The following is a 25,061-nucleotide window of genomic DNA, read 5'->3' on the forward strand; positions in this document are numbered from 1 at the left end:
CCCCAGGCACCGCCTGCTGCCTGGCATTTCCCCAGGAATCACCTCTCTCCCCTACTTTCCCCCTCTAGCCAGACCAGCTCCTTCTTCCTTTTTTATTAACTCCCTCTCTATTTAAAATTACACATTCCTATTACTCAGCCATAAAAAGAAACGAAATTGAGTTATTTGTAGGGAGGTGGATGGACCTAGAGTCTGTCATACAGAGTGAAGTAAGTCAGAAAGAGAAAAACAAATACCGTACGCTAACGCATATATATAGAATCTTAAAAAAAAAAAAAAAGAACTTAGGGGCAAGACGGGTCATGAAGTCCTAGGGGCAAGACAGGAATAAAGACACAGACCAATAGAGAATGGACTTGAGGATATGGGGCGGGGGAAGGGTAAGCTGAGACCAAGTGAGAGAGTGGCATGGACATATATACACTATCAAATGTAAAATAGATAGCTAGTGGGAAGCAGCCGCATAGAACAGGGAGATCAGCTTGGTGCTTTGTGACCACCTAGAGGGGTGGGATAGGGAGGGTGGGAGGGAGGGAGGTGCAAGAGAGAAGAGATATGGGAACATATGTATATGTATAACTGATTCACTTTGTTATAAAGCAGAAACTAACACACCATTGTAAAGCGATTATACTCCAATAAAGATGTTAAAAAAAAATTGCACATTCCTAAGGACTCAGCTCAGATGTCATCTGTCTGCTGAAGTCTTCCTTGGCTGAGGAGAGATAAAGATGCAAAATAGGAAATCAGGTGTGGGGATTTTATTGTCCAGAATGGCAGCAAGAATAGAGGCAACAAAGACTCCTAATTAGATTCTGAGAACTGGTTTAGGAGAGAAGCCAAATTAGGAACCTGAAGCAACCAAATCTGCCTTCGAGTGGCTTAGATGAATTCTGCCGAGCATCTTGTAATAACAAGAAACCAGTTATTGAGCATCTACTGTGTGCCAGATACCGTTCAGCTATGGATACATACAAAACAACCCTATGAGGTAAATGCTATTCTGATCATCCCCACTTTACAAATGAGGAAACTGAGGCACAGAGAGGTTCATTAATTTGGCTGGAGAGTTAATAGAAAACAGAGCTAGATTTAAACCCACTACTCTGTCTTTTTCTATCACAATTACTGTTTCTATTTCTATTTCCCCTCACCCATCTTCCCTTCATTCTGTGAGCTTAGGGTGGTAGAGACCAAGTCATTCACTATTCATTAATTCAGCAAATATTTCATGCCCACCACCTGAAGATATAAAACATGTGAGTATATGAAAAGTACTTAGAAAAAAGTACTTAGTGCCTGGCACGTAGTGGGTGTTAGCTGCAGTCATCACCATCATCACCATCAGCATCAACATCACCATCATCACCGTCAGCATCATCACCATCATCACCGTCAGCATCAGCATCACCATCATCTTCATCATCTATACCCCCTGCACAAAACCTGGCACTAAGAAGGTTTTCAGTGAATATTTTGTTGAATGCTGGATGATGAGGCATTTCTCACGATCACTCATGTTCCCAGGAGGGACAGCTTTTCTGTGTCAGAAAAATCAACGCTCTTATTCTCTGAGTCCCCAGAGGAGCCATTTGCCACCATCTCCCTCCCTTGAAGTGGTGGATGCATCCTTCCTTCTCCTGGAAGGGGCTCGGTCCCACCTCAACTCTCTGACCCTAGTGGGCAGGAGTGATTCCCCCTTCTCATGCCAGAACACAGAGCCTGGCCCCGCTCTGTAAGCCCCTCTACCTTCCCTCCCCATTAGGAGGACCTCGAATCATAAGCACATTCCCAAAGCAGAAGACAGTCTCCAAACAGAAACTAACAAATGAAAGGAGGCTGGGGGCCATGGGGAGAGCAACACTAACCCTCAAGGTCACTTCTTCAATGGGCTGCAGGGGATAAACGCCAAGAGCATCTCTGAAAATAAGTGCCAGATGCAATGATCTAAAAGCAGAGAGAGAAGCGTCTGGAAGAACAGAGGAAGAAAGTTATGAAAAATGGCATTCTTTGGTCATCTCTATTTCTGCATTAAATGCTGGAATTTACCCAGAGGAGAAAAAGACAAAGGCTGAGAAGGTATTCCGACTGAAAATAGATAGTACAAAGTTTTAAAGTGAAATTAGATGTCTGGACTTCTAGAAAGATGATGTTCATTTCAGAATGGTCCTGTCAGGCGCCCAGCACCCTGAGGAGTTTTGTAAGGCTCAGTGTAATTATAGGGAGCATTAGCCTCCTATGTCTGCTGTAACAAATGACTACAAGCTCAGTGACCTAAAACAGCATAAATTTCTTCTCTTACAGTTTGGGAGGTCAGAGTCCAAAATGAGTCTCACTGAGCCAAAACTAAGATGTCAGCTGGGCTGTGTTCCTTTCTGGAAAAGCCCTTTCCTTGCCTTTTCCAGCTTCTAGGGTTGCCCGCATTCCTTGGCTCTCGGCCTCCTTCCATCTTCAAGACCAGCTGTAGCTGGTCCAGTCTTTCTCACACGGCATCTCTCTGACACTGGTTCTTCTGCCTCCTTCTTCTCCATTTGAAGGACGCTTGTGATTACACTGGACCCACCCAGATAATCCAGAATAGTCTCCTAATCTTAAAATCACTTGATTAGCAACCTTAACTCTATCTGCTACCTTAATTCCTTCCACCCTTGCTATGTAACTTAACTTATTCACAGGTTCAAGGGATTAGGAAGTGGACATCTTTGGGGACCATGATGTTGCCTACCACATGGCATTATGACTATAGAATTATATGCTAGTTCTTTCAAAATTGTTAATTCATGTGGAATATTTCTCACCCATAAAAAAGAATGAAATAATGCCATTTGCAGCAACATGGATGGACCTAGAGATGATCATACTAAGTGAAGTAAGTCAGAGAGAGGAAGACAAATATCATATGATATCACGTATATGCGGAATCTAAAAAAATGATACAAATGAACTTATTTACAAAACAGAGACTCACAGACATAGAAAACAAACTTAAGTTTACCAAAGGGGAAAGGGGGTAGGGATAAATTAGGAGTTTGAGATTAACAGATACACACTACTATATATAAAATAGATGAATAAGGTCCTACTGTGTAGCACAGGGAACTATATTCAATATCTTGTAATAACCTATAGTGGAAAAGAATCTGAAAAAGAATATATATATATATATATGAATATATATATACACACATATACATATATAGGATATATATATACATATAGAAAGAAAACTGAATCACTTTGCTGTACACCTGAAACTAACACAACATTGTAAATCAACTGTATTTCAATTTTAAAAAAATTTTTAATTGGTAATTCATCTCTGGAACTGAAAGTGGGTTTTCATTATCCATAAATGGGATTAAACCAAGTTCATGTGACCTCAGGAGAGTTACTTAACCTCTCTGGATAAACCTGTGTTTTCTTACCTCTAAAATAAAGAGTTTAGCGGTAAGCTCTGGTAATGAGCGACTATGGCTTCACTATCTCATGCCCAGGGCCCAGCACGCAGTAGGCACTCAGAAAACGTTTGTGCTGACTTGGGGGAGCTGGATTTAGTGGTATTTGAGGCTTCCCAGCCTTCAAGGTCTGTGGTTTCCTGACTCACGGTTCTAAATAACAGATTTTCAAAATGAGTATCCACATCTGTCAGGAAACGCCTCCTGAGCAGAAGGTGTGTCATTTTTCTCTGTGGCACAAATCTTTGTACAAGAAGGCACCCGATGACACACACACTAAACAGAAGGATGGACAACTGTGAATGTGTGTGTGTATATATACGTATACATGTATATATGCATACACACACAGGGGGAGGGGGGAGAGAGAAGGGGAGAGAGACAGAGACAGAGACAGAAACAGAGTGTGTGTGTGTGTGTGTGTGTGTGTGTGTGTGTATGGTGCTCAGTTTTGTCATCTGTAAGCTAAGAGCAAGAATAATAATACCAACTGCAGAAGGATGTTGTACGGATTAAACGAGTAGTTCATAGGGAACCCCTGGTGGCCCAGCGGTTAGGACTCTGCGCTTTCACTGCCGAGGGCCCGGGTTCAGTCCCTGGTTGGGAAGTAAGATCCCACAAGCCGTGTGTTGCGGCCAAATAAATAATATAATAGTTCCTACATGTAAAGAGTGCCTGGCTCCTAACAAGTGCCATATAAAACCTGAACTACTGTTTCTCATCAATATCATGATTCTCCTGCCACAGTACGAAATGGATGTGGACGTTCTATGCGTCACCCTGCTGTGGGAAGAGGTGGGGGTCCCAGCCACCTGGGGAGATCTGGGGCAGCTGGTGAAGGAAGTGGCGTTTATGTTGTGCGTTGAGGAAAGGGGGACGCGCTCCCTGTCGAAAGCCGAGGGCAGGGAGTTCTGGATGAGAGGAGCCATGGGGGCACGCGTGGAGGTGGAGAGCCGTGCTGAGGAGAGTGCATCCCTCGGTCACTTTGGGAGTGGTCTGAAATTCAGTGGGACAGCTAGGTTAGATAAAGGTCGCAGGGGTGTCTAAACGCCTGGTGAAGAAGTTTCCATCTTATCCTCTAGGAAGTGGGGAGCCACTGAAGGTTGTTCGAGTGGAGAGGGTGGCCATGGCCTTAAGACTTTGCTCTAGGCGGTACGAAACATTTAAAATCACAGAGAAATAAGTTAGTCCTAAGGCTGCCGTAACAAATTACCACAAACGGGGTGGTTTAATACAACTGTGAGAGAAATGTATTCTCTCATAGTTCTGGAGGTCAGAAATCTGAAATCAAGGTGTTGGCAGGCTCTGAGGGTAAATCTGTGCTGTGCCTTTCTCCCAGCTCCTGGTGGCTGCTGGCCACCCTTGATCTTCCTTGGCTTGTAGACACATTACTTTAGTCTGTCTCCATCTTCACATGGCCATCTCCCCTCTGTCTCTGTGTCTCGAGTGGCCCTCTGCCTTTGTCTTATTAAGGACACATCATTGGATTCAGGGTCCAGCCTAAATCCAGGATGATCTCATCTTGAGATCCTGAATTACATCGGCAAGACCCTGTTAACAAATAAAAGATGTCCCGGGCTTAGGGCTCAGATTTCTCTCTTGAGGGCCATCATTCAACTTACTACAGATGATTAAATCAATTGTCATATACACACTATTATATATAAAATACATAACCAACAAGGACCTACTGTATAGCAAAGGGAACTATAGTCAATATTTTATAATAACCTATAAGGGAAAAGAATCTGGAAAAATAGATATATATGTATGTATAACTGAATTACTTTGCTGTACACCTGAAACTAATACAATGTTGTAAATCAACTATACTTCAATTTAGCAAAAGAGAAAAAACAAAAAAAAAATGTATAATGTAAAAAAACACACACAATTGTCCAGCACATGTCTACACACATGTCTACACATAAATGTACATTCCTGCCGTCAGCAGGATAGAGCTGTCAGAAGTATGGAAGTGCATGGAGCCCTGAGTCATTTGGTTTTCTCCTGTGGTTCTTCTTATCTGTAAAAGTCAATGTGGTGTGTGAGGGCAGGCCTGGTGAGTGGGATGGAGGGAGCAACTGTGATCTCCACCTGGATGCACATGAGAGTCACTGGGGAGAACACTGAAAAAATACCAGTGCCTGGGCCCTGCCCCCCTAAAGATTCTGATTTCATTGGTCTGGAGTGGGGACTGGGTGTCAGTACTTTTTAATACTCTCTAAGTTATCCTCATGTGCAGTGCAGTTTGGTTCACTATGGGTATTTCAATGAGGGCAATATAGAGCCGAGGGAGTGAAAATTGGCTCTTGGGAGGCAAAAAAGCCCTTAGGATTACAATGGTTTGTGACCCTCCAAAGGGCCCCAGAACATAAACAGATACACAGTGTATAGATGCTATTAAAATTCCGTGGGGTGGGATGTTTTACAATATAGTATATTAATATAGTATATTAATAGAAATGTTTTACAATATAGTATATTAATAGAAAATTTGAGGTACAGGGAGGCCAGCGGATCGGGAGACAATTGCCATTGAAAAGGTAGTCTGTTACTCTCGGCTCCCAAGAGGAGAGGCATGCCACACCCGGATGGGAGGGAGGATGGGTGGACACAGGGAAGCACCGGGGTGGGTCAGCAGGCAGAGGAAGAGGGGAAAATGTGGGCAAGACCCTTTATTGTGGTCTTCAAGCAAAGGAACTGGCGAGGCAGGATAAACAGATTTAGGATTGGCTAGTTTCAGTGGCCTCAGGGGCAGAGGGGTGTCCCTAATTGTTCTGGTACCTGCTGGCAGGGGGTGGGCGGGGTCGGTGATTAGGGTGGGTGGATAGTGGTCTGGAGCATGAGAGCCGGTTTAAGGAGGTGATTGTGAGTGTGGGCTCTGGATTGGTTGCTTTGCATTTGAAAAGCACGTTCACTAGCAAGTTGTTTGCTATCTCTAGGAACTGGCTAACCCTGGGAAGGATGGACCCTCCGGGGTCAGCAAGGACCCAGATGTCAAAGCATCAGAATATAGAAATAAGAGACATGGTGAATATAATGGAGGTGTGGGTGGGGGACGGAAGAAAATGTCCAAAAAGACTTCTTGGGCAGAAGGAACCATAATAAAAAATGGTTGAGAAACATTGAGTTGTATCTGGGCTACATCATAGATTTCTTGATAGAACTCCCAGAACAGGTGCTAGGAGGAAGCATCTCCCTGGAAGCATCCTTATCCAGATGTACAGCTGGATAGGGCCACTCTTTCCCAGCAAGGACCATGAGCTTTCTTCCCCAGGGGCCCATGGCCTTGTCAAAAGTGCAGTACCTTTTTTTTTAGAAGCAAGGAAGGGGCGTGAACTTTGTGCCTTTTTTTAATTTATTTTTATATTTAGTTTTGGCTGTGTTGGGTCTTCGTTTCTGTGCGAGGGCTTTCTCTAGTTGCGGCGAGCGGGGTCCACTCTTCATCGCGGTGCGCGGGCCTCTCACTATCGTGGCCTCTCTTGTTGTGGAGCACAGGCTCCAGACGCGCAGGCTCAGTAGTTGTGGCTCATGGGCCTAGTTGCTCCGCGGCATGTGGGATCTTCCCGGACCAGGGCTCGAACCTGTGTCCCCTGCATTGGCAGGCAGATTCTCAACCACTGCGCCACTAGGGAAGCCCCCTACAGTACCTTTTAGCAGCAGCGACAAATGAGAATTTAGAGTCCTCTTGAGGTTGATTTTGCTCTGTAATCAGCTGCTGAGTTTTGGGCCTGATGGAAATGTAATGTTTTTAAAAGCCAATTTAGTAATCTTTGTATTTTCAACAGACTGTGAAAGCCCTATTAGTTATTTATATTCACTGTACACATGCATGCCTGCAAATGGCAGATTTATGCTTTTATGTGCCATTAACATCTACACTATGTTAACAGCAGCATTTAGCCAGCTCTCAGAATGTTGGCCTAATCTCCTCTATGCCTGTAGACACACATACACATGCACACACACCCCTCTGTCATTCTGTGTGGTCAGCCATAGGGTATTTCAACTTGTTAAAGATCCTAGTGAATAGTTCCTCACTATATCGTATCAAATAAGTGATAAGTCTATAGTCACCAGGCTATTTAATTAAAGATAATCGGTCTTTGAAGACTTAGAATACAATTAAATATACTTAACACTAAAGCTCAGTTGAACATGATTTAATCTTTCTTGGGTGATTCAGGATCTTACAGACCTTGAGGGCCTTTGTTATGAATATAAACGATCTTCATGCTCTTACTCTGCAGAAGTTCCATTGGAAAGAAATTTCCAGTTGAAATCCTGCCAAATACACAGACTTTCACTGTAGAAGGTACCCTCGCAATTATCTGGAAATGGTTTCTAGACATCCCAGGGATGACAAACCTGTGAATATTTGTCCTTGGCATAAAATGTTCTGACTGCTTCTGTGAAATCCGTTTTCCAGCCCCCTTTTCTTTCTCTATCAGGGAGAAATTCTCAGTGGGGTGCTAATGTATCATTAACACCATTCTTTAAAATGTACTAATCTTTCTTTTCCATCAAGAACTCTACCCAGGACTCATTCATTAATTCAACTTGTGTTTAGCAAGGAGGTCTCAGTGAGACACAGTAGAATTGAAGAGTTGGCAGCAGAGAAGGGTACAGCTAAACTTGTTTCAGGGCACATACTGTATATTCAAATAATGAATCCAGAAAGTCTCTTAAATGGATATATACATCCTTACCACTCCTCCTGCCTATCATTTCCTTCCTTCTTTTTCTAGTGTGATCACCTTCACTAGTTGAACCATATTCAAATACTTAATGATTCAGAATTTAAATTAATCTTGGAAAGAAACAGCTAAAAATAGCCCCAACATACGTTGTAAAAAGAAAAGGCAAAAACTGATAGAACTGCATGGAGAAATAGATAAATCCACTCTAATTGTTGGAGACTTTAACACCCCTCTATCAGAAATGGACAGATCCAACTGGTAGAAAATCAATAAGGACATAGTCGAACTCAGCACCATCAAACAACTGGATACAATGGACATCTATAGACTGCTTCATCCAACAACAGCAGAATACACATTCTTCTCAAGCTCACATGGAACATTCACCAAGATAGACCACATTCTGGGACATGAAACACACCTTAACAACTTTAAAAGAATAGAAATCATACAATGACTGTTTCTCAGACCACAGTGAAATTAAACTAGAAATCAATAACAGAGTGATAGCTGGAAAATCCCAAATACTTGGAGGTTAAACAGCACACTTCTGAATAACACATGGGTCAAAGAGAAAAAATCTCAAGAGAAGTTTTAAAAATATTTTGAACTAAGTGAAAACATAACAAAAATCTGTGGGATGCAGAAAAAGCAGTACTTAGAGGGAAATTTATAGCAGTAAATTCATGTATTAAAAGAGAAGAAAGATGTAAAATCAAGAATCTAAGTTTTTGCATTAGGAAACTAGAAAGAGAAGAGCAAATTAAATCAAAAGTAAGCAAATGAAAAGAAATAATAAGAATTAGAGCAGAAATCAATTAAAAACAGGAAATGAATAGAGAAAATCAATGAAACCAAAAGCTGGTTCTTTGAAAAGATTGATAAAATTGATGAGCCTCTAGCCAGGCTAACTAAGAAAAAAAGAGAAATTACTAATATCAGAAATGGAAAAGGGGATATCACTATAGATCCCATGGACATTAAAAGAATAATAAAGAAATACTATGAACAACTCTCTGCTCACAAATTTGATAACTTAGGTGAAAGGTACCAATTCCTTGAGAGACCCAATCTACCAAGACTCACACAAGAAGAAATAGACGATCTAAATAGGCCTATATCTATTAAAGAAATTGAATCAACAGTTAATAACCTTCCGAAACAGAAAGCATCAGGCCCAGATAGTGAATGCTACCAAACATTTCAGGAAGAAATTATACCAATTCTCTACAACCTCTTTCAGAAGATAAAAGAAGAGGGAATACTTCCTAACTCATTCTATGAATCTAGTATTACACTAATACCAAAACCAGAAAACAATATTACAAGAAAACTACAGATAAATATCTCTTGTGAACATAGATGCAAAAATCCTGAACAAAATGTTAGTAAAACAAATCCAATAATGTATAAAAAGAACTTATCAGAGTCCTTCAATGCACCAGGAGTATTCTTGCCTCTGTGCCTTGGCTTTTGCTGCTCCCTCTGGTTTGCCTTTTCCTATACCCTTCTCTTCCCCACCCCCCACCCAATTCACCTAGTGAGCACCAGCTCATCTTTTAGTACTGATCCTAGGACAGTTCACCTATGAATCCTTTCCTGACACACCACTCAGGTAGAATATCCAGTGTCTATTTGTGCTATTAGCGTAGCATGTACGAGCTTCTCTAACATCACCGGTGACGCTCATGAGCATGTGTACTTATCCCACTAGATTATGAATTTCTTAAGGAGAGGGTCTGTGTCTTACTTTTCATTATAGTCCCAGTCTGGCACCTTATATGGGATGGATGGGTGGAGGAATGGATGGATGGATGGAAGGAAGGGTGGGTGGATGGATAATTAGATAGATGAATGGAAGTTAAGCTCCATGAGAGCAGCTGCCCTCTATTGTCTTCTGCTGTATCTCCATCGTTTAGCACAATGTGTAGCACACAGCAGATGCTCAAAAATTAATTAATTACCCTTTAATTAATTAAAGGATGATCCAATTTAAAAGTGGAAGTTCGATCCTTCTCAAACACTTCCAAAATATAGCAGAGGGAGGAACACTCCCAAACTCATTCTACGTGACCACCATCACTCTGATACCAAAACCAGACAAAGATGTCACAAAGAAAGAAAACTACAGGCCAATATCACTGATGAACATAGATGCAAAAATCCTCAACAAAATACTAGCAAACAGAATCCAACAGCACATTAAAAGGATCATACACCATGATCAAGTGGGGTTTATCCCAGGAATGCAAGGATCCTTCAATATACGCAAACCAATCAACATGATACACCATATTAACAAATTGAAGGAGAAAAACCATATGATCATCTCAATAGATGCAGAGAAAGCTTTCGACAAAATTCAACACCCATTTATGATAAAAACCCTGCAGAAAGTAGGCATAGAGGGAACTTTCCTCAACATAATAAAGGCCATATATGACAAAGGCCACAGCCAACATCATCCTCAATGGTGAAAAACTGAAACCATTTCTATTAAGATCGGGAACAAGACAAGGTTACCCACTCTCACCGCTGTTATTCAACATAGTTTTGGAAGTTTTAGCCACAGCAAGCAGAGAAGAAAAAGAAATAAAAGGAATCCAAATCAGAAAGGAAGAAGTAAAGCTGTCACTGTTTGCAGATGACATGATACTATACATAGAGAATCCTAAAGATGCTACCAGAAAACTACTAGAGCTAATCAATGAATTTGGTAAAGTAGCAGGATAGAAAATTAATGCACAGAATTCTCTTGCATTCCTATACACTAATGATGAAAAATCTGAAAGTGAAATTAAGAAAACACTCCCATTTACCACTGCAACAAAAAGAATAAAATATCTAGGAATAAACCTACCTAAGGAGACCTGTATGCAGAAAATTATAAGACACTGATGAAAGAAATTAAAGATGATACAAATAGATGGAGAGGTATACCATGTTCTTGTATTGGAAGAATCAATATTGTGAAAATGACTCTACTACCCAAAGCAATCTACAGATTCAATGCAATCCCTATCAAACTACCACTGTCATTTTTCACAGAACTAGAACAAAAAATTTCACAATTTGTGTGGAAACACAAAAGACCCCGAATAGCCAAAACAATCTTGAGAAAGAAAAATGGAGCTGGAGGAATCAGGATTCCTGACTTCAGACTATACTACAAAGCTACAGTAATCAAGACAGTATGGTACTGGCACATAAACAGAAATATAGATCAATGGAACAAGATAGAAAGCCCAGAGATAAACCCACGCACATATGGTCACCTTATCTTTGATAAAGTAGGCAAGAATATACAGTGGAGAAAAGACAGCCTCTTCAATAAGTGGTGCTGGGCAAACTGGACAGCTACATGTAAAAGAATGAAATTAGAACACTCCCTAACACCGTACACAAAAATAAACTCAAAATGGATTAAAGACCTAAATGTAAGGCCAGACACCATCAATCTCTTAGAGGAAAACATAGGTAGAACACTCTATGACATAAATCACAGCAAGATCCTTTTTGACCCACCTCCTAGAGAAATGGAAATAAAAACAAAAATAAACAAATGGGACCTAATGAAACTTAAAAGCTTTTGCACAGCAAAGGAAACCATAAACAAGACGAAAAGACAACCCTCAGAATGGGAGAAACTATTTGCAAATGAAGCAACTGACAAAGGATTAATCTCCAAAACATACAAGCAATTCATGCAGCTCAATATCAAACAAACAAACAACCTAATCCAAAAATGGGCAGAAGACCTAAATAGACATTTCTCCAAAGAAGATATACAAATTGCCAACAAACACATGAAAGAATGCACAACATCACTAATCATTAGAGAAATGCAAATCAAAACTACAATGAGGTATCATCTCACGCCAGTCAGAATGGCCATCATCAAAAAATCTAGAAACAATAAATGCTGGAGAGGGTGTGGAGAAAAGGGAACCCTCTTGCACTGTTGGTGGGAACGTAAATTGATAGAGCCACTATGGCGAACAGTATGGAGGTTCCTTAAAAAACTAAAAATAGAACTACCATACGACCCAGCAATCCCACTACTGGGCATATACCCTGAGAAAACCAAAATTCAAAAAGAGTCATGTACCAAAATGTTCATTGCATCTCTATTTACAATAGCCAGGACATGGAAGCAACCTAAATGTCCATCAACAGATGAATGGATAAAGAAGATGTGGCACATATATACAATGTAATATTACTCAGCCATAAAAAGGAACAAGACTGAGTTATTTGTAGTGAGGTGGATGGACCTAGAGTCTGTTATACAGAGTGAAGTAAGTCAGAAAGAGAAAAACAAATACCGTATGCTAAGACATATATATGGAATCTAAGAAAAAAAAGAAAAAGAAAAAAAATGGTCAGAAAAGCCTAGGGGCAAGACGGGAATAAAGATTCAGACCTACTAGAGGATGGACTTGAGGATATGGGGAGGGGGAAGGGTAAGCTGGGACAAAGTGAGAGAGTGGCATGGGCATATATACACTACCAAAGGTAAAATAGATAGCTGGTGGGAAGCAGCCTCATAGCAACAGGAGATCAGTTCGGTGCTTTGTGACCACCTAGAGGGGTGCAATAGAGAGGGTGGGAGGGAGGGAGATGCAAGAGGGAAGAGATATGGGGACATATGTATATGTATAACTGATTCACTTTGTCATAAAGCAGAAACTAACACACCCTTGTAAAGCAATTATACTCTAATAAAGATGTTAAAAAAATTAAAAAATAAAAGTGGAAGTTCAGATGGATGGATAAATGAATGGTTGAATGGATGAACTGATTAATGCATTTAAATTATAAGTATTCAAGAAGAAGATGCATGGCCACCTTGATGTAGAGCAAGAAAGTCTCCATCGTCCAAAAAGCTGTCTCCTCGTTGTTTTACTCTGGCCTGTTGCCATGTGTTAATTGAAATGTCAAAGACTAGGTTTTCACTCAAAATAGTCTTAACACACAGCTTCGCTGTCAGTAGCACCCAGTGCTGAGTTTTATCACCACCACATGAAAGTATGCCCACAAGTGTCACTGCTATATAACACTGGTAAACAAGGGAGACAGACGCTTTTCAGAGAACTCCCAAATGGCCACAGTCCATGGTTGGGAGCCAGATGATCTTCAAAATCTGATCAACCTCTGACATTTCCACAGCTACCCAAGACCTAGCTGGAGGTGGAAAATACCTCTTAGGAGGAGTCAGGGACTGAAGCAGAAACTCACAAGCCCTGCAGAGCCCCAGGTGCACTTCACTGCAGAGATTAGAAAACTGGGAAAATGAGTCTTTCTCTCTCCTCTTAAGCCACTGCGAGATGGATGTAGCTCAGAACTCTATGGGGAAAGTTGCAAGGATAATGCTATAAAGACAGAACGCTGGGAGAGGAGGGAGCGCACAGGAAGTAACCAACAATCTTGTAAGGATGTTTAACTGTGCTTGCTAGTGACAGGGAAGAGGAAGAAGAGGGGGGAAAGCACAAACCACAGTGGGGCTTACATGATGAGGCTTTACATCATGGTAGGTCAGGAGAGAGAGCAGGAAAGCCTGTACAGCATCTCCACGTGGGTGGCCAGTGGGTGTCTCAAGTTAAAGATAACCAGAACTGAACTCCTGATCTTTACCCCAAACTTGACCCTCCTGCAATGTTCCCTGTTTCAGTAAATGGTAAACCCCTCCTTTCAATCATGCAGGTCAAAAACCTTGGACTTGCTCTTGTCTCCTTTTTTTCTTACACCTTGCACCCAATTGGCAACTCCATCAGCTTTTCCTTCACTCTTCTTTTTTTTTTAAGATGTTTTTTTGATGTGGACCATTTTTTAAGTCTTTACTGAATTTGTTACAATATTGCTTCTGTTTTATGTTTTGGTATTTTTGGCCCCAAGGCATGGGGGATCTTAGCTCCCCGACCAGGGATTGAACATGCACCCCCTGCGTTGGAAGGCGAAGTCTCAACCACTGGACTGCAAGGGAAGTCCCCTCCTTCACTTTTCTAGCATCTCCACCATATCTACTCTGGTTCTGCCCTGGCCACTCCCTACAGTCTGTTCTCAACCCACCAGCTGGACCCTCAAAAAAGGTCAGGTCACACCCCCCCAAAACTCCAAACCCTCCAGCGGCTCCCATCTTGCTCAGAGTAAAAGCTAAAGTCCAGAGTCGCCTATGAGACTCCACCCAGTCCTCCTTCATCACTTCTCTTATCACTTCACTTCACTTCTCACTTCTCTTATCACCTACTGCTTTCCCCTCACTTTCTCTGTTTCTTCCTCTAACAAGCCAAACCCTCCCCCTCAGACCTTTGCCCTCACATCCCCCCTGCTCTTCCCCCAAGATATCAGCCCTGCTCCCATGTTCACTCCCTTCAAGTCTCTCTTTGAATGTCCCCTTCTCCATGTGACGCCGCTACCCCACCCAGCGCTCCCCATCCTCCTTTCCTGCTCTGTTTTTCTCCATGGCGCTTACCACCCAGCTGGCTACATATTCTAATTATGTATTTGGAACACACGTACCAAGATGGCAAGAATTTCCAGTATTTTGCTGCTAGATCCTCAGTACCTAGAACTGTACCTAGCACCTAGTAGGCGCTCAGCTAATACTCACCGAATGAATGAATGAACAGAGTATTTTCCCTTTGTTTTTCTGCAGCTTTTCTTATTTATGCCATCAGTGTTAGAGCCGCACCATCACCCCAGTGTCCCTGTGTGCCACGCACCATGTACGATGCCTTAATAACATCATGGCTGCCTCTGTGGCCTGCTCTAAAGGCTGACACTCCCTGACCTAGACTTTAATTAGTCCCCTTCACTCCTGAGCTGACTGCGAGGGAAAGCTGGCTGCACCTGGCTCACGTGGGGAGGGCCGCGTGTGGGGTCACCTTGGACTACTTCCTCCTTCGTGGCCCCCACCCCCGTCCCCACCTTGTCCCTGCCTCTCTGCCTCAGTGCCCAGCATGCACACCGGGTACAGTTTTCTTACTGTCTCAGGATTTCCTCTCTGGACTGAGAGCTTCCTAAGAACAGGAACTTCTTTGAGTCTTGAGATCTCAAAAGTGGCATTTTGAGTTGGGCCTTGAAGGATGAACGTGAACTTGCTGGGCACCCATCAAAAATGGAGATAATAGGTATAAAGATGAGGGAGAGGAAGGAATGGGCATCATGGGTGTCAACCACTCTTTCTAGAATTTCAGCTGAGAAAAGAGAAGAGAGAGAAACAGGGTAGCTGGAAGGTAAAGGTTTAGTTTTTAAGTCCAAACTTCTTTTGGCCCAATGCCCTCAATGGTCCACCCCTGCCTCCCGGTCCAGCCCCTTCTCCCAACTTCTGCACCCTCTTGTACCCTCTGTTCCAGCCACTCTTATATGCAAAGCACATACCTCTGGGCCTTTGCTTTTTCTTGGAATGTCCTTCTCTAATCATCATCATCTTTTTTTTTTTTTTTTTTTTTTGCGGTACGCGGGCCTCTCACTGTTGTGGCCTCTCCCGTTGCGGAGCACAGGCTCCGGACGCGCAGGCTCAGCGGCCATGGCTCACGGGCCCAGCTGCTCCGCGGCATGTGGGATCTTCCCAGACCGGGGCACGAACCTGTGTCCCCTGCATTGGCAGGTGGACTCTCAACCACTGCACCACCAGGGAAGCCCCGCCATCATTTTTATAATCATGATCACATTTGTTGAGCTATTTATAGGGTCCAAGATTTACATGTATTAACTCATTTGATCTTCCAGTGGCCTTATAAGGATTGTACAATGACCATTCCCATATTATTCACAAGGAAACGGAGGTACAGGGAGGCTAAATAGCATCCCTGGGCAACATTGCTGTGAAGTAGCACAGATGCAATTCAACCTGAACGTTCATTCGGAGAATGAACGAGAATCCACACTCTTTCAACTCTGCTGTAAGGCATCTGCTTCCCCAGGTCCCCTTAGCTCCCCTGGGAAGCTGCCCTGAAGCTCCCAGGCCAACTTGGGTTCACCCACTGCGCTCCACGGGGACTTCATTAACGTCTCTGCTCTGGTGTTTCTCCCATAGTGGTTCAATTGGGGGGGGGGGGTGTCTCCCCTGCCAACCGGGAGGCTGTGAGAACAGAAATGTGTCCTACTGTCTTCATGGCGCTCAGTATTGGTGGTTGAATGAATGAATGGTCCGTAGATATCTTCATGTTCTTTTAAGGTTGGCATGCTTATTCCTTCTGTGTACTTCAGCCTCCACGGATGGGCATGTTATTGAACCCATTCCTGAAAATTCTCCATCTTTGTGTTTTCTACCTCTTATTTCTTGTGATGGTTTGGCTTCAGACTTCCTAAGAACTTTCCCTTTGAATGTAATTCATTATGGGGCGGGGGGGGCGGGGCAGGGCACGAAAATGAGCCATGGTCTGGATGTATCCTAACTGGAGTACGGCACGCCTCTCGCAGATGAACGTGCTTGCCAAGCCAGTCCTGAATTTGCTTCCCACTGCCAAGTCTCTTAAAATAAAAAGGAATTTCCAAGCCGCTTATGCAAACATTAAAAAAAATCTGATGACTTCCTATCTTGTTTCTTAATAAACTGAACAGTAGAAGAAAACACTCTGGCACCATGTTATTGAATTTCTAAATCTTTACCTTCAAAGAACTTCACTTAGATTATTAGCAAACATTTCTCGACCCCCTTTGTTGTGACAGGTTGTCCATGTAGATTATCCCATTACAGCCTCCCAACCATGCTAGGAGGTAGATAGTATCAAACATGTTACAGAGGGAGAAACAGAGGCTCAGAGAGCCAAGTCGCAAGCCCCAGGCCACACAGCTGGAAGACGGCAAGGCGGGAATCTGAACCCAGCCAGGTCTGTCCTGTGCCAGTTTGAGGGCTGGTCTGCTGCACCCCAGCTGCTTCCTTCCCATTTCTTAAAGCTGGGACTGGTGCCAGGACGCTCCACTTTAAATTCTGGGGATAACTTAGCAGAAGACAAAGCCTAGCCTGGCAAGGAGGACATAGGAGAGTCTGTTCCCTTCTCACAGCCAGAGACAGGCAAGGCAGAACCCCAGCCTGGGCCCAGGGTGCCAAGACCTACGTAGCCTCCTCCTCCATCACCACCATCAACATCAAGGGGAGAATGGATGAGTGCTGATGGCTGTCTTATTTGGTTTTCTCTCGGTGGGTAAATAGCATCCTAGTCCAGTGACAGCATGGAGACACAGAGAAAAGCTGAGAGGAGAAAAAGGATGGCGCGGTTATATTTGCCAAGGAGCCATCCAATCATATAGGAAGGTAGGCAGTCAGGGAGGCAGAATTGCCCTGATCGCCCCATCGGAGACAGAATGCCAGATGTGGTTGGTCCAGGGGCCCACCCAGAGGAGCGGTTTTCATATTTTCTGTTCTAAATGCCCTAACCAAAAAGTTGTCTGTCTCCAGTCGCACAAGGTTTTGGAAAGATGATCTGCAAGACTATTTGAATCCAGACATTAAATAAACAAAACTGCACATTTGTGGGAACAGGCCATTTAGTAGACGCTTACTATAGGCTGGAGGCCTTAAATATTTATCTAGTTTAATCACTGCAATAAACTGATGCAGTAGATATTTTAACCCCTCTTTGCAGACACAGAAGCTGACTGGGGATCTGGGAAGTGCTTTGTCCAGGTTGCCCAGGGGACTGGGGCAGGACTGGAGCCTGGCTCTGTCAAGAGCCCATGGTCATGCCTGGCCCCTCTGTCCCACCTACAGCCAGTCAGTCCCAGGTTGCTATGGCTGGAAATGTGGACATTCAAAGGCATTGGTTCATCCTCTTTTAGCACTGGCCAACCCCTTTGAAAATGTGAATGGATTTTCCCTTAGACAATGTACAACCCACCCCAAAGTAATAGATTTCGGTAAGACCATGACCCCTTCAGCATAGTGGACCCTCTCCTGTGATCACCTGCTCTCCAGGGGAATTATTTCCTTTAGGTCCAAAGTCATATTTGAACCTTAGGTTCCCCCTGTTTTTAAACTTGAGTCTTAATCACCAGGCTGTGGCTGTCCTTGGTTCCAGTAATGGAAATTGATGAGTGGTCCAAAACGGAGACCTGCAGCTAACACTAAAATATGATACTGGGACCTTCTTAATGACCTAGTTGATTTTTATACAAAAAAATAAATGACTCTAGTTTATGTGTGTACTCCATATGAAGTCCTCAAAACAAAAGAAAAAAAAGGAAAACCCTGGTATATACTCTTTGCATAATAGATTAATTATAGATTTCCCAAATCCTAGTACTCTAGCTTTCAAAGCTTCTTGGAATAATTATATTTTCACATTTAAATTTCATAACCCTCTAAAAGATGGAGGAGTAATTCTGAGGGAAATTATTTATTCTTATGATGAAGCATAAAGTAGTGCAAAGCTGGGCTTATACACAGTAAGTGATCTTCATCTCAGTTAACATATGTCGAGCACATACTATTACTCAGCACATGCAAAGTAAGTTCTTTAGTACACATTGTCTCACTTCATCCCCGCCCGCAGCAGCGCCATGAGGGAGGCAAGGCCATTCCTATCACTCCCATTTCACAGAAGAGGAAACTGAGGTCCAGAGAGGCTCTGTGACCTGCCCAAGGTTAAACATGGGTGGGAAGTGGCAGAGCCAGGACTGAAGCTCTGGGTTCCAGACTCCACGTCCCGTTTGCTTGTGCCTCAACCAACATGTGAAGCAATGTTTCAGATACAGGCCTGGGATAAGAACTTGCTGCACACAGTGCAATTACCAAGAAAGCAATCCTGTGAGCACATGTCAGGGCCATTTGTACTTCATCCTCCCTGACATTCAGGGCTCACTCGCAGGCCTCCTTTGCTGTGAAGCCCCTGATCACCACCCCGTCCCCCAGCGGAGGCCCTCATCCCCTGAACGTTGGGTCACTTGTCACACTGGGTCGTGGTCATCTGGTGTCATTTGCCGTGAGCACTTTTAAGGGTAGTAAATCTCTGAATCAAGAGTCAGGAACGTCAGAGGCGTCAGATGAGGGATTGGCCCAACATTCATTGCCCTGGCAATGGCTACTTGCCTTGGCCTCTGACCAGATGTCTGGGCAGGTGAGCAAGCAGGAGGAAACAGAGATGACTCAGGGCGTCCCTGCCTGGGGTGATCGGGGGGATGACTCAGCTGTTAAGAGAAAAGGACAGGCAGGAGGCCGGCCTTGGATGGTGGGCATTTCTGTGAAGGTCTTGTCTTTCCTAAAAAGCTGAGGGTTCCTGAAGTGCAGGGATCGCCTCTCAGCCATCTCTACGTCCCGTGTGGAGCCCGGCCCAGCGCTAAGTAGTAAATCGTCAATCTGTATTGTCCAATTAATGCCAAGTTGTGAACTGGCCCAGCCCACAGTGTTTTTCAGACTGCCAGTCATGACCCACTAGTCGACCATGAAATCACTTCTGGTGCTGCAGACAGCATTTTTTATTGGTAAGATAGAAAAGAAGTGAAAAGAAAAAATTGAGAGTGCCTCATACATAGTAAGGATCAGTGTTATTTTTCATGAAATTTTTCATGGAAAACATGAAAAATGTGTGTAGTAGTAGTGGTGGCGATGGTGTGTGTGTGTGTGTACTGGGTCATGATGTAAAATACATTCTTTTTTTGTAGTTTTTTAAAATTTTTATCTGAGTACAGTTGCTTTGCAGTATTGTGTTAGTTTCTACTGTACAGCAAAGTGAATCCACTATATGTATACATATATCCCCTCTTTTTTGGATTTCCTTCCCATTTACGTCACCACAGAGCACTGAGTAGAGTTCCCTGTGCTATACAGTAGGTTCTGATTAGTTATCTATTTTATGCATAGTATCAGAAGTGTATACACTGTATCAATAGTGTATATACTATATCAATCCCAATCTCCCAATTCATCCCACCACCACCCCTTTCCCCCGTGGTATCCATACATTTGTTCTCTATGTCTGTGTCTCTATTTCTGCTTTGTAAATAAGATTGTCTATACCAATTTTTTCAGATTCCACATATATACGTTAATATACGATATTTATTTTTCTCTTTCTGACTTACTTCACTTTGTATGACAGTCTCTAGGTCCATCTACGTCTCTACAAATGACACAATTTCGTTCCTTTTTATGACTGTGTAATATTCCATTGTATATACGTACCACATCTTCTTTATCCATTCCTCTGTTGATGGGCATTTAGGTTGTTTCCATGTCCTAGCTATTGTAAATAGTGCTGCAATGAACACTGGGGTGCATGTGTTTTTGAATTATGGTTTTCTCAGGGTATATGACCAGTAGGGAGATTGCTGGGTCATATGGTAATTCTATTTTTAGTTTTTTAAGGAACCTCTATATTGTTCTCCACAGTGGCTGTACCAATTTACATTCCCACAAATAGTGCAAGAGGGTTCCCTTTTCTCCACACCTGCGGGAGCATTTATTGTTTGTAGATTTTGTGATGATGGCCTTTCTGACCAGGGTGAGGTGATACCTCATTGTAGTTTTGATTTGCATTTCTCTAATAATTAGTGATACAGAGCAGCTTTTCATGTGTTTCTTGGCCATCTGTATGTCTTCTTTGGAGAAATGTCTATTTAGGTCTTCCACCCATTTTTGGATTGGGTTGTTTGTTTTTTTGATATTAAGCTGCATGAGCTGTTTGTATATTTTAGAGATGAATCCCTTGTCAGTTGCTTCGTTTGCAAATGTTTTCTCCCATTCTGAGGGGAGAAAACATTTGCATTTTCTCCCATTTTTGTCTTGTTTATGGTTTCCTTTGGTGTGCAAAAGCTTTTAAGTTTAATTAGTAAAATACATTCTTATTGAGTCTAAAATTTTTGAAAAACAATGGTTAGAGAACAATCTCAGTAACTTGAACAGCTTCCTGATTATAGGAACATTAACATCTAATGGTCATTTGCATTGTTCATCCATTTATTCATTATTCATTAAAAAAAAAATCTACTATGGTTGCCTTCTCCACCGTGTCAGCCTGTTAGGTGTGAAGGTGAAACATTCAGAACAAGTGACTGGTTCAGTGTGGCTGGAGCCACTAACTAGGCAGCAGGGCCCAGAGGAGGTGTGTGTTGGGTGCCACCTCACGCCTGCCCATCTTCAAAGGAGAAGCCTCTGGTTGTTTTTTTTACCATCTTTATTGGAGTATAATTGCTTTCCAATGTTGTGTTAGTTTCTGCTGTATAACAAAGTGAATCAGCTATACGTACACATATATCCCCATGTCCCCTCCCTCTTACGTCTCCCTCCCACCCTCCCTATCCCACCCCTCTAGGTGGACACAAAGCACCAAGCTGATCTCCCTGTGCTGTGCAGCTGCTTCCCACTAGCTGTCTATTTTACATTTGGTAGTGTATACATGTCAGTGCTACTCTCTCACTTTGTCCCAGAGGAGGCTTTGTTTGCTGAGCTTTTGTGTTTCGAGCAGGGTGAGAAGTGGACTTGAATTTTTTTTTTTTTAAACATCTTTATTGGAGTATAATTGCTTTACAATGGTGTGTTAGTTTCTGCTTTATAACAAAGTGAATCAGTTATACATATACATATGATCCCATATCTCTTCCCTCTTGCGTCTCCCTCCCTCCCACACTCCCTATCCCACCCCTCTAGGTGGTCACAAAGCACTACCAAACGTAAAATAGATAGCTAGTGGGAAGCAGCCACATAGCACAGGGAGATCAGCTCTGTGCTTTGTGGACTTGAACTTCGACCTTTGTGTTCTGTCTGTCCCCTCACCCTGACAGTTGGCTTAAATAATTCAGCACCTGTATATTGATACTGCTTTATTGTACCTCAGTTGTTTTGTCACTGGCAGTCTTGTTTCTCCAGTGAGTTTATACTTGAATACGTCTTCTGCTTCTTTTCCATCTCCTAGCAGGATTGGGAATACTGTAGGCATTCAATAAGTGCTTCCTACTTATTGACAACTACTTTTGTTCAGGTCCCTGCTAAGATATCCCTTTATTCCTCATCTTCTCTTACCATAGAGCATGTGTCATTTGGCTTTGTGGTTATGTGTGTAACAGTCCATCTCCTTCACTTAGACTGTGAGCCCACTGAGAACAGGAAGTATGTGTATTCTGTCCATCACTGTATCCTCAGCCCCTAACTTAGCACAATGCCTGCCTTGTTCATTGTCTCCTCAGTGATTGACACTTGGTAGGTGTATCTGTTAGTTATCACCATAATAATGCTGAGTAGCAAATAACCCCAGTGACAAATTAAATTAGCATTTGCTTTTGTGGGGCAGCTCTAAGCTGCAGATTGTTACTGCATTGGCTCTGTCTGTCTCTCACCTTTCTTAGACCAGCAGGCTAACCAGGGTGTGTTTTTCTCATAACAATGGCAAAAACACGAAAGAGCAAGTTCAGCCACACAGGTGCTTTTCAGGCCTTTGGTTCCATCATGTCTCTTAATATACCGTTGGCCAAAGTTCATCAAGCCCAAAGTCAAGGAGCAAGAAAGCGTACTCTGCCTATGGAGGCTGGGGAGGATATGGGAACAGTGATTATTTCTGAATAATCAACAAAGTAAGTTCTCGCTAAATGTTCATGGAATGGGAAGGACGGGATGAAAATAATTGGATTCCAGGGATTTCCCATGGGTATTCACCATACAAGTTACAAAAGTCCATGGGGACTTTTCACCTCCTGACATACAGCTCTATGGAGAAAGCCAGGGCCTTGTCTAACAGATAACAGCCCAGCCACCCAGAGTTAAATTTGCTGGGCAAGTAAAGCAAGCTCTCAAAAGAATCCCAGCAGAGACTTCCTCCAGGGCGCTCTGGGAGGCAACTGCCTCTGGGACAGAGAGTGGGACAGTGACTGCTGGGTTCTCTGCGTGGAAGGAATCCCTGCCAGGTCTGAGGAGATGATTTTCTTTTGTGTCCTTTGGAAATGTGTGCATACAGACGGATGCCACCGTGTTTGTTAAAGTCAGCAAAAGACCTTTTAAAAGAGCTAGACATCATTTCTAAGAGGATTCAGAGCCTTGGTTCCCATGTTGGCTTTGTGGTACCAGCCCTGGTGCGGTTTGAGGCTGTGCAAGGTTTTGCACCCCTCCTTTGGTTAACTGAACAATAACAATCTATTTTCCTTTCACTCTCTCTCCCCACCAACCATAGGGGTACTCTGCCTGCCAGACAGCCTGAACCTTCACCGAGACCCGCAGCGGACCAGCAAACCGGGAGAGCTGCCCATGTTCAGCCAGTCCGAGCTGAGGACCATCGAGCAATCCTTGTTGGCCACCCGCGTGGGCAGCATCGCGGAACTGAGTAAGTGGACGCTGGTTCTCTTACCCTGTCTGTTCCCAAGCGACCAGCTGCCCTTAGGGCAGTGCTTTGTAACCAGCCAGGGGATTCCTTTTATTGAGCGCCTGCTGTGTACACACACCTGTGCTGATGGCCGTGGTGAAGGCAGCAGCTCTGGAATCAGGCAGACTGGTAAAGTTCCTGGCTCGGCCTCTGATGTAGGTCAAGTTCCTACCCTTTTCTGAGCCTCAATTTCCTTTTCTATAAAATAGAGAAAATGATAATACTCAATAGTTGTGGCGATTTAGCAAGCTAATGCCCATGAAGGGGTTCACCACGGTACCTGGCACACAGTAAATCCTGCAAATGCTATTGATTTCTACAGTGGGATCACATCTGTCCTCTATTCAGAATCCTCCACGGGCTCCGCATCTGATCTGTAGGAAAAGCCAAAGTCCTCAGAATTACGTCCAGGCTCGCCCACCTGTATTCCTCAGACATCTTCTTCCACTCTCTCCCAAGGCCCGCTTAACTCAGCCACACTGGCCCCTGTTGTTCCTTGGACATAGCAGGCACACCTTAGGGCCTTTGAAGGTACTGTTCCTTCACCACTCTCATCCTCCAGATACCCACATAGCTTGCTCCCTAGTTATCTTCAAGTCTCACCCAAATGTTACCCCTTAATGAAGCTTTCCCTAACCACCCTATTTAAAATTATAGCACCCTGAGGACCCTAATCCCTCCTCACTGCTTTACCTTCCTTCCCAGCTGTTACCCTATGACATACTCTATTTTTTTGTTTGTTTTTCAATAACAGCTCCACTGAGATAGAATTCATATCCAGTTCACCTACTTAAAGTGTATCATCATTCAGTGGCTTTTAGTATATTAACCAAGCTATACAAGCATAAGCACAGTCAATTTTAGAACATTTTCATCACCCCAACAAGAAACCTGAAAACCATTAGCAATCATTCCCCTCCCTCCTTCCCCTAGTCACACCCTATAGTTTACTCATTAATTTTTTTTAATTGTCTGTTTCCCACTACTAGACTATTTTTTCATGGAGAGTACACAATTTGTTTTGTTTGTTGTTGTAACCTCAACACCAAGAATGCTGCTTGACACATAGTAGGCCCTCAGGAAATATGAAGAAAGAAAGAGAGAGAGACAGAGACAGAGACAGAGAGACAGCAAGACAGTGGGAGAGAGAGAGAGGGAGAGAGAGGGGCAGAAAGGTGGAGAGAAGAAGGCTGGGGTGTCCCAAGTTTGAGCAATGATTGCTGTGCTTGTATATCCCCTAATTCGGGGCTGTGCTTTCTGAGTCTGACCAACCAGAGGAAAATAAAACTGTATTTACTTACGATCCAATTGATTGTCAAATGACATAGCCATGTGTTAGTTCCGGATGGAACTGGAGCATCGATCTCAGAAATGCTAGAGTATGTTAAATTATGAGTTGGTGTGATATTCTAGAAAATTCTGGACTATGAAAGAATTCAGGACCCATAAAGCAACTTGTGCCTCTTCCCCAAAATTCCCTGTACACCCGGGACAAGCATCCACCCTTGAGTATACAACATGCACCTCTGAAAAGGGAAGCAGTAGCCAATTCAAGCCGTAGGGGGACCTTATGGTCACTAGAGTTACTTTCCTGGCACCTGAATTTGGAAATT

General features: G+C 43.2%; 1 protein-coding gene across 2 annotated transcripts in view; it reads left to right on the plus strand.

Moving 5' to 3' along the window:
- ABTB3 (ankyrin repeat and BTB domain containing 3) overlaps positions 1 to 25,061 on the plus strand; it is a gene marked incomplete at both ends in the record, with an annotated part of 305,658 nt that overhangs the window by 164,167 nt on the left and 116,430 nt on the right. For both annotated transcript variants that reach the window (XM_082666738.1, XM_082666739.1), the window contains one exon: positions 23,260 to 23,409. In XM_082666738.1, the coding sequence (XP_082522864.1) occupies positions 23,260 to 23,409 (150 nt within the window). The remainder of the gene's footprint in view (positions 1 to 23,259; positions 23,410 to 25,061) is intronic.

Source organism: Grampus griseus (genome assembly GCF_964374135.1).
Source record: "Grampus griseus genome assembly, chromosome: 11".
Lineage (NCBI taxonomy): Eukaryota > Metazoa > Chordata > Mammalia > Artiodactyla > Delphinidae > Grampus > Grampus griseus.